At 43.9% G+C, this 13,146-nt stretch overlaps 2 protein-coding genes across 6 annotated transcripts in view; one reads left to right on the forward strand and one right to left on the reverse strand.

The window, feature by feature from the left end:
* Positions 1-3,054: 3,054 nt before the first annotated feature.
* Positions 3,055-12,158, reverse strand: COPS4 (COP9 signalosome subunit 4). Its single transcript, XM_027692838.1, has 10 exons — positions 12,025-12,158; positions 10,842-10,921; positions 10,117-10,268; positions 8,744-8,847; positions 7,757-7,910; positions 6,462-6,612; positions 5,899-6,069; positions 4,547-4,662; positions 4,096-4,180; positions 3,055-3,629 (listed from the first exon to the last, which is right to left on the reverse strand). Exons 1-10 carry the CDS (start codon positions 12,099-12,101, stop codon positions 3,496-3,498), a joined length of 1,224 nt encoding a protein of 407 aa, XP_027548639.1. The 5' UTR covers positions 12,102-12,158; the 3' UTR covers positions 3,055-3,495.
* Positions 12,159-12,566: 408 nt separating this feature from the next.
* The window catches only part of LIN54 (lin-54 DREAM MuvB core complex component), a 45,506-nt gene continuing 44,926 nt past the window's right edge, over positions 12,567-13,146 (forward strand). For 4 of the 5 annotated variants that reach the window (XM_027692806.1, XM_027692808.1, XM_027692809.1 and 1 more), the window contains exon 1: positions 12,567-12,602. The gene's annotated coding sequence lies outside the window, so the exon portion shown is untranslated. Of the gene's footprint in view, positions 12,603-13,042; positions 13,116-13,146 lie in introns of those variants that run through there. The other variant, XM_027692807.1, reaches the window with a different exon arrangement.

The following is a 13,146-nucleotide window of genomic DNA, read 5'->3' on the forward strand; positions in this document are numbered from 1 at the left end:
TAACAACAAAAGAGGAACATAGTATATAGTCCTTCCCATTAGGTTCTTAGTTTGATTTTCATGAGAATCTCTTGATTAACTCTTGATCCCCAGGCTGTACATCACGTATCTGTATTTCAGGTGGGCTGGGCTGATGCTACTGAGCCCACTTCCCCGGCTTTTCAAACACTTTCTGCATATATGTAACACACTGGGTCACACATTCATGACCATCCAAGATGCTGGTCTTAGCTGGGCTGTAATTCCTGGTAAAGCCAAGTGCCTCCCACAGAGAACTTCTACTGGTATTAGCACTACAGGTTATTGTGGCATTTCCCCCAGAGCCAAATTCAAGGCTTCTGGCCGTTTCAAATGAGTGTATGCACATATTTTTGCTATCTTTTCTTTTAATGTACTACTCATCCTTTTTGCTTGTCCTGAAGATTGTGGATTGTATGGTATATGTAATTTCCTCTATCCCCAAAGACTTACACAGCAGATTATATATTCACTGTAAAATGAACACCTCTGGTTCAGTTGATGGTGAAACCTTGTATCTAGGGATAACTTCTTTCAGCAAGGCTTTTACTGCTCCTCCTGTGTCAGCCCTTCTTGTTGGAAATGCTTCTACCCAGCTGTCTACCACTAGAAAATGCTTGTCCACAGCCGTGGGTGGCGTGTCTGCAGAGCCTATTTGGTTGCTCTCCTAACTCTGAGCTCAGTCAGATACTTGAAAACTTTTGGCAAACAGTCAGCTGTTCCAGGTTTTATTTGCAGTGGTATAAATTCCAGGAGCTGCCCATACTTTTTGTACTTGGCTACTACCACTATCCCTCCATGGGCTTTATCATGAAATCATCTAGCAACAGTGAGTAAACACTTCTTTGGCAGAATCAGCTTTCCCACAACTGACCATATTGCATCATCATTTTGAGTTGCCTCCCACTTATTTTCCAACAGTCTCTTTTCTTCTGTTGAGCAGTCCTTCTCATACATAGTCTTAGTCTGTCAAATTTGGCCATTCATTCTGGTTAACCATCAGAACCAGAACACTACATTGTCCCAGAGGGTGCCTGGCTCTGGCCTTTGCAGCTGCATCAGTGAGGGCATTCCCTCTACCAATTTCTCTTGACCAGTCCCTCTACTGTGGGCTGGGCAATGTATTACAACAACTTCTGCAGGTAACTGTACTGATTATAGTAAACTGTTTCTTCTCCATTAAATACTCTTTTCCCTGATGTGAAAAACACACTTTCCATAACATGGGTATGACATACCCCAAATGCTGCACTTGTCAAGGCTACTACTAGTGCTCCTTGTACACACTTATCCTTGCTGGAAGTGGTCATGCTTCCATTACCTGTCCCTGGCTCACTACAGCATACCCAGACCATTGCTGTCCTTGCATGGTGGTAGGACAAGCCATCTGCAAATAGAACTACATCTGGGTTATGTAAGGGCACATCAGCTAAATCTGTCTGTGGTTTACTTGAAATATGCATCACCAAAGGTCATCTTGGTTTTGAGGCTAGAGTTGGCCACTTTTGGGTTTCTTCTTTCAGAAGTGTTTCAGTAAAACTGCTTATTGCTTTCCAGAAATCAATCCTGGTGCACTGGGATAAAAGGTATTCCATGAAGCAGCTGTGAACACACACTGGTATGGCTCTTTACAACTGTATTTTCCTTTAAATACCAAAGCGAAGCAGCAAATGCCCTAAATTGGAATGTGTATGAATGGCATACCTGGCACCCCTTCATCTGCAAAGGGCATGCTCCCTAAGAGCTGTGTGCACAAGTCAGGGCACAAGCAAGAAGAAAACAATAGGCTCCAAACTAATAGTGACTATGTCACTATTTCTCCTGAAGGGAGAGAAAATTCTCAGCCAGTACCATTTTGAACAAGTTACAAGTAATTTCCATTGAAAAATGTGGTCAAAATACTCTTCAACCTTGAAAGGGAAAACCATTTGTCATCACTTTGCTCTTCCTTTTATGATGCTGTTGGACTAAGATTCTAAGGTCAAAACTTGCATAGCAGATTAACATTATAACTGGGTCTAAATTCACTTGACAGTTTCTTACTGAGTAGCCTTGAAACAAGACACTTCTTTATGAATCTAGACAAGCATAGTAAGTATAGCAGGTGTGCACACTGTTCTTTCCTGTAGTAAAGATTTTTATTTAACAGCAAGTAGTTTTCTGCTGAGCTTGACATCCTGAAACCTTGTGAATTCCTTTTTTCTACAATGTTTGCCTTGTCAGCCAACTTGGTTTTGTTTCTGTAAGCAGTTAAAGAGTTGAAAAATACGATGTTCTGTGGATTGTATGCAGTTGAGTGGAGTGAGTTTCCAACATAATGGAGATAACAAAGCATAAAAGTCTCTGAAGACTCAAATGTTTGTCATGTTTTTTAAATGTATATCTGGTGAACCAAAAGGATGGGCAAAGAGTGCCCAACTCCAGACTGATAAACATCAGAAGGGCCACTTTGATACTTCACTGCTGTGCATAAGCATCTCAAGTTAGTCCTGCTTATCACATGACACCTTTACCTAGTTGTTGTATCTCATTATATAATTAAGTTGCATAGTATTCTCTGGCCACTCCAGCTGCAGAAGTTGTTTAATCTTTTGAGTGCAGAATCCCTACCTGTCAAAGTCTCCTGTTACACCTCCAATTCCAGAAAGCACTCCAGATACTTCTGTACTATTACCAGTGCTGTCCCACAAAATAAAACAAAGAGCATGCTTGGCTTACCTTACTCGGCATGTTCTATGTTCTCATTGCTTACCATATCACTGCAACAAGCTCTCTTGGCAACGCTGGTCTTTACCTCAACTCCCAGCACAAATAACTGTGCCCTGGTGCACCACCAGTGCAAGAGAAGATCAGTATTTACTTCAAGTTAAGATTTCAAACTTGCATTTTATAAGAAAAAAAAAAGAAGGAAAAAAAGCTGTTATACATTTAGCATTTTCAGGGGCTGAAAATGACAATTACAAAAATTCTACTTATTTCAAGTTACTGTTAAAGAAAAAAAATGAAAGTAAAACAAAACAAAACCAAACCCGAAAACCTGGGTCCTTACAACACTTAAGCCAAATGGCTTAGCCTTTATTACAACTAAAAGAAACACGGTGCTTCTATTTTCATAGCAGGATTCAAGCATCACAGGAAGTAATGGGCCACAAAGCTCTAACAATACAGTGTGTGGGGGGGAAATTAAATAAACCAAACCCAAATCTTGCTGCAGACGTTACAGCTTCTTCCACATGGAACCTACAGTTTTCAGGACAGCAGAGTACAACACAGAGGCAGCAACAGCATCATTCTAAGCTCAGAGAACATTCTAAGCCTGTCACACCAAACGTGGTATCACCTAATTGTGTCCTAAGCCACAGTGAAAGAAGAAGACAGGGAAATGAATGTGGGTTATTTGTTTCACAGTCCTGCTCAGTTCCCTTCTTCCAGCATAGCAGGCAGTTGATTGCCTCCATTTGGACAACGGCTGCACAGTCATTGAGCCATCTGGGCCTCCATGGCCTGCGCCGTCCATTCCGGGGCTGTCTGACTTATCTTCTCCAGCAGGTTGTTAACTTGGAAACACAGCGACTGAATCTGTTTGTCCCAAGTTGGCAAAGCTTCACGAGCTGAAAAGCAAAAAGAAACCAAACAACCCATTCTAAACAAAGTAAGTCTTAGCAAATCCCTTGCCTCTTCAACTGCAACCTTTCCATCTGCCACTGCCCTCGCCCAATTCACAGAGGAAGCTTTCCTTGCAGCTACATCAGGCTCATTTCGGTATTCAAAAGCTATCATTATTTCAGCTGTTAAAAGTCTGACTCCTGCATTGAAAGTAGATTTGAACAGAGAACTTCCTGGTGAGCCTGTTCCTGCAAGGAGACTGAATGAATAAATTCACACTTTTCTGTGGGTGAAGCGTCAAAGGTTCTCCCTCCATTGTGGCAAACCCTGCCACCTCCTGGCCGCAGCAAGACACAGCAAGCTCCCTTCAGACAAGGTATTAAACCTAAATTTCGTTGTCCTGTTGAACACCATCTCAAAAAGCTCACTCTGAAAGGTGCTAAAAAAGTAAATTACTGTGGTTGAACTTACTCTCAAAATGAACAATTCCGTCAATCTGATCAATAAATCCGTTCATGCGACCCTCGGTTATCATCTGAGAAGCAATCTTTTCTGCCTGGAAGAGTAAAGAAAGATGGCAGAAACTTCATCCATTCTGAAAGAAGTTAAAAATTATTAAGACTTAACAGCCTTATAGGCTTTTCTACATCTGCACACATTGTGGGGGAAGGAACCTATAGACAACACTAATTATGAAATGATTAGACATACTATCAGTGGTATCTAACTCCACTATTGCTCATTCCACATGGTGCACCTTCCCATTCTCACAAGATGTGCTAGGTATTCAACCTTCCTCATAACATGCGATATTTAATTATTTCCTAATATTTAACTATTTTTCCTAATATTTACCACAGCTATTTTCTCAAGCTGCTGATGTTCCTTGTTTTTTTTAAAAAAAAAAGTAGACAATGGATACCTTGGCTGCTGGGATCTCTAGTAACGCTCCAAGCTCTTCAAAAGTAATGTTGTTGTAAAGCTTGCTCGCAGATAGTAAGTTGTGTTCAATAACAGCTCTGTCCAGGATACTGGAACCTTAAGGGTTAAGATGAGGAAAAAAAAGCTCAAAACATTACTATAAGATTTAAATATTGGTTTATATTGTAGAGCAAGTGAAAAAGCATTCTATTTTTTTTTCAAAGTGTTACAAGTGCAGAAGGTCCAGATGCATCTGCCTCGCATCAGTGTTAAGCTACGCAGAGACAGTGAACAAAAAGAAATAGACCGCACGTGGTTGATTTTAAGGCAGATAGCTTAAACCCTTTTGTTTAATTTCTAGAATAATCAAGTGGATCCCTTGCTACAAGACTCAATGTCCGAACTGAGGGAGTTTGACCTCCTGTGATCAGTTCCTAGCTTGCCAAATGGAAAGACCATTGCTTTGGTTTTTTATTATTCATTACAGCTCTTAGGGTACAATTAACCTCTCTTAGTGTTCTTGTGACAGACCCTTATCTAAGGGTCCATCGCTGTTGACTGAACAGTTTAACTCATTTGCCCCTTAACCTCTAGTTGAAGATAAGCACATTATTAAATATCAACTAAGCTGCGTTCTTTAACTTATAAGGACAAACAGTACAGGTTATAAATAAACAACAAACTGATCCAAGGAAAGGACTGCAAGAGACTGTTAGCAAGTACCCTAATCAACAATTGTAATTTACTAGGAAGATTTTCTTCTTTCAGAGACCAGCATGTTTAGGATTCCAGTGAAGTCATTATGTGACATTATTTCTCACTATTCAGAGGTTCCAGAACTAAGAAGGTGACAGTGAGATGGTTCAGAAAACAATTTGGATAAAGTGTGAGGTCCAAATCATCCCCTCACTCCTTCCTTCAAGTCACCCTCCTGTCAAGTCAGGAAGCAGTTCAAATAAATTCATCATCTGCACAGACCATTTATGGCTTATGTGCATGTCACGTGTTTCTAGGCATCCTATTTATAACAGTGCCTTAGAACTAGAGAAGCTCAGAAGGACAGAGACTCAGCCAGGAATACTGGGAGGTTGTCAGTGAAGAGGCCAGAGAAAGAAAATTTGACAAGTTATCTTCCAGAAGAGTATTTCAAAAACCTGAACGGCAAATCAGTAAGATGAACTACAGCTAAGAAGCTTTACTATGCCCACGAGGGTGACATGCTGAAAAAATAATTTAAAAATAACCATATAAGCAATACTAAGTTCTTTTCCATTACACTTCTTGCCTGAATTGGGCAAGTCTAACTCCCATGGATGAGCACCTAACATTAGGAGGTTTTACAGAAATACGTACCGTCGGCCGTAGTTGCTTTCTGGTGAGGCATCAGCATAGCTGCAAACTCTTGCAGTTGATTTCCACGGATAATTCTGTCGAGATACATTTTCTCCAAGATCCCATAGGCTGCAAGCTGCTGGCATCTCTCATCCTTGAAGAGCGTAGCAAGCATGCGAGAACGCTGCTGTCCTAGGGCAGTCAGGAAGAATCCTCACAAATGATCACCAAAGCATCAAGTATTTAGAGGTAAACAGGAAGTTATCATTATTTTTCCTCAATACACGCAAGTAACAGCCAGGAAGCTGTACTAAGGAAGGAATTTGGTTGTGCTCAGTTCCAAAACACCGTTTGCCACTACCTTCTGCATTTTTAACCAAGATGCCACCTTATCACTGGCAAAGACACCGAACTAATCCACCTCTGAGCTAACAGATGCCAATAGGCAATTTTGACATCGTGTTCACAACTTTGGATTCCTCAACAAATCTTAGTGAAAGACACCTCCACACAAGTAATACACAAGATTACTTGCTTCAGGGGAAATACCTACGTTGGGTCTTTTACACAAAAATGTATTTTACCTGCTGATGCCAAAATAGTACAATGCAAAGCATGCTTCAATGCCTCCAGTCGCTCAGTTTCATGGACTATGCTCTTATAGGACAGCTCGTTGTATCTTTGGGCAGCCTCAATGAACTTTCTTCTGTAATCGAGAACTCGAGCATAGCAAACCTAGAAAGGAAGGATGTCTCAGAAAAAGAAAACTAGCAGAGGTGGCTGCATAATACAGGTGCGCAAAAATTGCACACTATCAAGTGACAGTTCCCATAAATATTGTTCCTCTGCATCTTAGGGAAATCTGTGTCTTCAAAGAATTAGCGTGACTTGAAATAAGTCATTGCTCAAGTATCATGGAAAGCAATTAAAAGGGCACTTCCCACCACTGTTCACATGTTAAATATTCAAATATGTAAAGGCCAGAAACTTAAGTACATGAAATATTGTACAGCTGATACTGTACTTATGTAAGGTTCCCCTTCACTATTGACACTGACAGCTGGCACTTAGGTAGCAATTTGTGTGTTTCAAGTGTTTGCTTTTTCCTTTCAGGGCTGTAAGAGCATCTGATATTTCTTCCTTCCTTTGTGCTCTTCTATAATTTACAGAAAATATTTACACTTTCAACCAAGTGCACACTTTAAAAATTAGCAAGGGAGGAGAAAAAAAAGGAAAGAGAAAACCAACAAATCAAAGCCACTAGACGCTGAGTTACACAGCTCATGGCACACCTGGTTTGTGTTGTAGAATTTTAAACACCATCCACTTGATCAGTACTGTTACACTGTAGTCATCACTGCTCATCAGTTACTAAACTCATTTGAGAAATGTGTATGAACTACGTACACAGTAAACCCACAAATAAGCAGAAAGGCCAGCAGTTAATTAACTACTTAAAATTTTAAAGAAGCTACTTTTATGGATGGGAATCATTATCTTATTACTGAGGGGAAGGAAGGAGGGCAGGGAGGTCTTCCATTGTCCCTAGTTATTGAATGCAATTTTTTCCCCCCTCTTAGATTTACAAACAAAGGTAGAGGCAACATTTTCAACAATATTTCAGATGTTTTGAAGCCTTCTCAATCAGTAAAGGAAACTGGCATTTAAGGAACCTTTTCAGCCTTATCCCCGCATCACAAGGAAAGAGTTGTTTCATTATTGCAGTGTCTCTCAAGCTCCCAAAACCATTTAGAAGCTTTTCCCTTTGTCTCTTTTCTCTTTATGAAAGTTTTAGTGGCAGTATGTAAAAAAACCCAAACATCTCAGTGTGGAATCATTTCCCTACAGAAAGAGAAAGCAATAAAGCAAGTTAGACAACCTTATAATGGATTTGCAGCTGCTCATTAGTTGATTCATTCTGCAGCAGGGAAGCTCGATTAATATATGCTTCTGCCTGAACGGGGTCATCATCCTCCAGATACAGCCTGGCAATTTTCAGGTAGGTCTCCAGTTTATAATCCACATTGTACTGTCTGTAGAGAAAGAAAAGCAAGTGCTCAGAGTTGCTCCAGAACTACCCTTGCTCCTAACTGTTCTAAACATATATTGTGATTCTCAAGCACTTGGCAACATTTAGTTTACCCTGCTTTCTTCTTCCCTAACACCAAAATCAGCGCTCTCTGTTCAGTGTAAGGAAATTTGAGATGAATGCTAATATAGAACTGGCCCCTACAAACAGCAGTAGAAATAATGCTGTCCACCAAGACACAAATGTACATACTAATAATCTGATTTTTGTGGATTGGAAGTCTGCCACAAGTGGTGAGCCATTTGAGTTAAGAAGCCAACTTGTAGTGCAAAGCCTACAGCAGTTCCTTCTGCATGCAGAGAAAGAGAATAGGAAGGACAACCAGAGAAAAGTAACAGCAAAGGTTCTAAATCTAAAAAACCAAACCAAACCAAACCCACCCCACAAAGACCTGAAAGAATCCTCTACTGTATTTGTTTATATCCCATTTCAAACTGTGTCTTCATTTTGAACTGAGAAGGTGGACACATGGAAGAACTGCCACCTTTCAAGAACCTTTCCATAACCTGAGGAGCGTGTTTGCAAAATACTATTAAAAAGAATTGTTTATCAGCAAGACTAATTAATAGTGCATAACTTCTGATGCAGCATTTTGACCCACTAAACTCCTACTGTAACGTACAGTCATCAAGCTATACTTCTGTCATCTGACAGTAGTTCTGGCCTGAACTACAGTAGCTCTGGGAAAATATGCAACCCAAAAATTCTCACTCACTGATCTAGTTAAGTACAAAGAGAGCAAGTACATGTAACAGCTCAGAACTGTGTGTAGCATACTTTTGCCCTGTTTCCAAAGGGATCCCCACCAACACTTGTGCTGCATTTCTCCAGTCTTCTTCTTTCTCATAGATCGATGCAAGATGTTGCCTTATTGAAGCGACCTAAAGAATAATAAAATCAGTAGCAGAAACTATAAGAGTTTAATGATTCTGGATTAACTTTCACAGTATTTGTTCTTGTTCCTGAATCCCCTCAACCTACACCCCACCTTCACAGACACAGCAACCTGCACACATGCAACTCTTCCCACGCAAGGAGTCCTGTGTGGGACTCCTGGATCAAGTTTTAATACCAAGCTTTTTAAATATGAATGCTGGTTTGAAGCACGTCCATTTCAGTTTGTGACAACATAAAAGGAGTTCATCATCAGGGAGTGACAAGTAGTAACCATTTATAAAGCTTTTAAAAAGATGAAACGAATCTTTCAAGAACTGGAGCACCAAGATTCACAAGCCATTTGTTGCAGTTACACCTCATACCATGCCTGTGAGACATGAATGAAGTGAACTATGATTATATCCTAATGCAGAAACTTCTGCTTTGTAGGGCAGCTGTCAGTAGGTAAAATGTCAGTGCTTACAGCCCAGGTTTTAGAAGTGGAAGTGTGTGTAAAAGAAAAGAAATCATCAGATGTCTTGGATTTAATTTATGCATAATCATGACAACATGAGGCAAGCATATTCAGCTCATACTTAGAGTAAGAGCTGCTTAAAAAGACAACAGATAAAGAGAAGAAAATATAAATCATGACAGAAACTGCCTTGCCTTTCTTCTCAATACTAGATCCTAGAGGCTTTTTAGATAAACAATCTCTCAGGTGATGATGCACATGCATACAGCAAAACACAGAACTGAATTGGAAAAGAACCGCAGCACATTCAGTAGTCAACTAGAACTGTGATTTCAACATTTTTTTCCTCGTAAAATGACTATGGCTAAACTAAATGCACACACAGAAGTTGTTCATTTCGAAACAAAAGCTATCTGTCAAGATGCATGCTCTTTACATCACCTGCCTGCCCCAGTACTGGGGCAGGAGGCAAATACAATGAGTACCAGTCTGTCTCTCAACAGCAAGTCCAAGCTCAAGTATTGTTCCATTGTAAGAAGCCATTTTCTGGTAGCAGAGGAATTACAAGCCCAGCATCATTATGAAGTGACTAAGTCTGTATTCTTTGCACAATCCTAAATACTCTCTGCATTTAGCTCAGGTTTTCCACGTACAGGAATGCAAAACTGGACTCCAAGTGGGAGTATCTGTTTTGAACAGCTTTTTTAAAGGCTCAAAATAGTCAGCAGACAAGGGGGGGCGGGGAGGGGAACCAAAGCCAAACCCTCAACCAAAAACTTCCTCAACATTGATCTCTCACCTGCTCTTCAAATGAAATAACTCTAGGCTGTATCTTTTCCAAGGTGAAGTGGTAGATTTCTTTGGCTGTGCTGTCAGGAAGACTTGGAAGATGGGTACAGAAATCTGTCAGCAGCTGACGTGAGATCACCAGACTGACATTCTCATTCACCACTGGGTCAAAGACAAAAGAGATGCAACACTTGTCAGTGCTTTCACTATAAGCGATCATTTGCTTTTAGAATGAATTTTAATATTCCATTTTTTAAAACTGCATCCAAGTGAAGGGGGTTGTTTTTAAAAGTGATTTTTTTTTTTGTTCAGAAACTGACTACAGGTCACCAGAGTTCTAACCCCTGACAGATAATAATGAATTTTTCACTACAATTTATAGTTTAAGTAGGTGTTTCATTCTGAATCGCTGTCTTCAGTTGCTGAAATATCTTGGACAAAGTAAACCTTTAGGCTTAGTCTCACTAAGTTTACTCTCAACTCTAATAGAATTACAAGAGGTGTAATTTACAGAGGTGTTCAATAAGCCAAACACCCAAAACAACACAAAAAACCCCTTAATAATTTCATTCCCTCTGAAATTCTGAATAAGGTGATGACAGCTCCTCTTCCTGTTGTGTTTGAGTTCCAACAGGACCTAAACATCATGTATTTATGCAGCCTCAGGCAGAGCTTACAAATATGCAACCCCACAGACCTCTGGCCTTCACTCAGCATGTAACCAATTCTACTTACTTGCTTCTACAAAAGCTTTCAAAGCTTCAAGTTGTTCCACACCCGACAGCTGAATGGCTTTTTCCAATATTTGACGGTATCTGTCCAAGATTGAAAAAAAAAAGTTAAAAATCACTCACAGGGCACATTTTGTCACTAATAAATTCTGCCTCTCTGCTTATTTTCTATGTCAGAGCCCTAATTTTGTTTATATTTTCTATGCCTTGAGGTGGCAATTTTCCAAAGAGTATGCTCTCAAAGGTCATGAACATACACCTGGAATTGATATCTGGCTCTTCTTAAATCCCAGGACTAGATTCTCAGACAACATGGCTCATCATTTTGTTATCTGGGAATGTATGCACAATCTTGAAGGTTTAAAAAAAAAATAATAATCACATGCCTAGAATAGTGAACAGAAAAAGTAATGAAAACTATTATCGTTCACGGGTTCAGCCTAATAAAGAAAAAATGTCCAAAACGCCACATTCAGTGAGACTGAGAAGCAGTGTTGTGAGGGGTGAACAGCATGTTAGATCCACTTGACAGGACGACAGTGCAGACTGTGCATTTTCAAGTGCTTATGCCTGCACAAATGGCAACTTAGAGCTCATTAAACTTTGCCTCAGCGTGTGCGACGCTGACGAAGTGCTACATCCACACTGAAGCCACATTTTGAGGGAGAAATTTCCAAGGTTTTACACTACAAGTCCTAAAAGTGACTCAGCCTCCCTTGAACACAAGCAACTGGACTGGGACTCGAAGAACTCCAGGTGGTCGATCCGCATCTCTCGGGGGAGTAAAAACCCATGAGACACATCGCGCCGCGAGCAGTTCAACCCCCGAGGTTTGCCGTCCAAAATAATAAAATAATAATAATAAAAATAATGGAAATAATAATAAGTATTGCTATAACACTAGTAGAGTCATTGACGTATCTATGGCAGCCGGGGCAAATAAACTCCCTGACCTATCGCTGTGGCACAGAAGCCGAGCCCTGAGGGGCGGGCGGACACGCGGGAAGCCCGTAAACAAACAAAAAAAAGAAATTACAGAACGACTAGGTGAAATCTTTCCATCTTCTTTTTATTTAAAGCAGCACGGCCCCTGGGCAAGACCCGCCTCGCCCCTCCCAAAGCCCGGCGCCCCCCTCTCGACCCCGCCCCGGCTCGCACCCCTCGGCCCCGCCGCGGGGACGACTCACTTTCCCGCCAGGTCCTTGTGGGAGCCGCTGGAGTTCATGAGTTGCGCCAGGTCCTGCCTCACCGCGCCCGCCGCCATCTTGGGAGCCACCACCGCCTCCTCCCACCATGGAGCCGCGCGCGGCGGCGGGGGCGGTCACGTGACTGCGGGGGGGAAGGAGCGCGGGCAGCGGAGCGGGACTTGGCCGCGCCGGGCGGGCCCCGCGCGCGATATCCCACGGGACAGGTTCGCGCGCAAATCCCGCGCGCGGGGAAAGACAGCGGCTTCCTCCCTGCCTCCTCCTCCTCCTCTTCTTCTTCCCACGGGTGGCGCCCGCGCGGCCCCGGAAGCGGCCGACGGGGCGGGGCGGGTCCCGGAAGCGCGGGGCGCTGCTGCGCCGGCGGTTGCCAGGGCGGCGCGGCGCAGTATTATGGGATGCGGCGGGGGAATGGCGCGGGGCGCGTGATTTTGAACAAACGCGGCGGCGGGATCGGCGCGGGCGCGGCCGCCGCCGCGGCCCCCGGGAGCGACACCGGGGGGGCGCCGGCACCGCGGAGAGGCACTGCCAGCGCAGGAGGAGGGAGAGCACCCGCCCGCCCGGTGAGTGCGAGGGGCGGGAAAGCGGCGGCGGGAGGACGGGGAAGGGGGTGCCGGGCACGGCTGACAGCCGCCTCCCGCCAGGAAGGAGCAGGCCCGGCCTCGCCGGGCGCTCTGCCCACGGCGGGCCGTGCTCCCGGGCGGCCCCACCGGCCTCCCCCGCGGGATGGCGCGGACGGCCGGTCCCGGCCGCCCCTCCGCCGCGGGGGCGCCCGCCCGGCACGTCCCATCCCGTCCCCGCTGCTCGCCAGGGGCAGCTGCGCCCGGAGCCGCGGCGGGGTGGCGCGGTCAGAGGGGCCGCGGGGAGCGGCGAGGCTGCCCCTCGGAGCGGGGTCTGAGCGGGACCCGGCGGTGCGGAAGGGGCCGGGGTTGGCGGCTCGGCGGGGCGGCGCCGGGGCGGGGCGGCGGGGGCAGGTGCGGCGGGGGCGGGAGCGGCGGTGACGGGCTGAAAATGGCGGATCTTTCGAAATGCGGCGGCGGCCGCCGGCGCTGACGGGCCCGGGCCGCCCCCGCCAGGTGAGACCCGGCCCGGGGCTCGCGGGGGGAA

This window comes from Neopelma chrysocephalum, unplaced genomic scaffold (genome assembly GCF_003984885.1).
Source record: "Neopelma chrysocephalum unplaced genomic scaffold, ASM398488v2 Primary Assembly neopelma1_88, whole genome shotgun sequence".
Taxonomy (NCBI): domain Eukaryota; kingdom Metazoa; phylum Chordata; class Aves; order Passeriformes; family Pipridae; genus Neopelma; species Neopelma chrysocephalum.

Coding starts and splice junctions, on each gene's coding strand:
- COPS4 (XM_027692838.1), bottom strand. CDS start 12,101: ATGGCGGCGGGCGCGGTGAGGCAGGACCTGGCGCAACTCATGAACTCC. Junction 6,070..6,461: donor TACTATTTTGGCATCAGCAG/GTAAAATACATT, acceptor TGACTGCCCTAG/GACAGCAGCGTTCTCGCATG. Junction 3,630..4,095: donor CGGAATTGTTCATTTTGAGA/GTAAGTTCAACC, acceptor TTTGCTTTTCAG/CTCGTGAAGCTTTGCCAACT.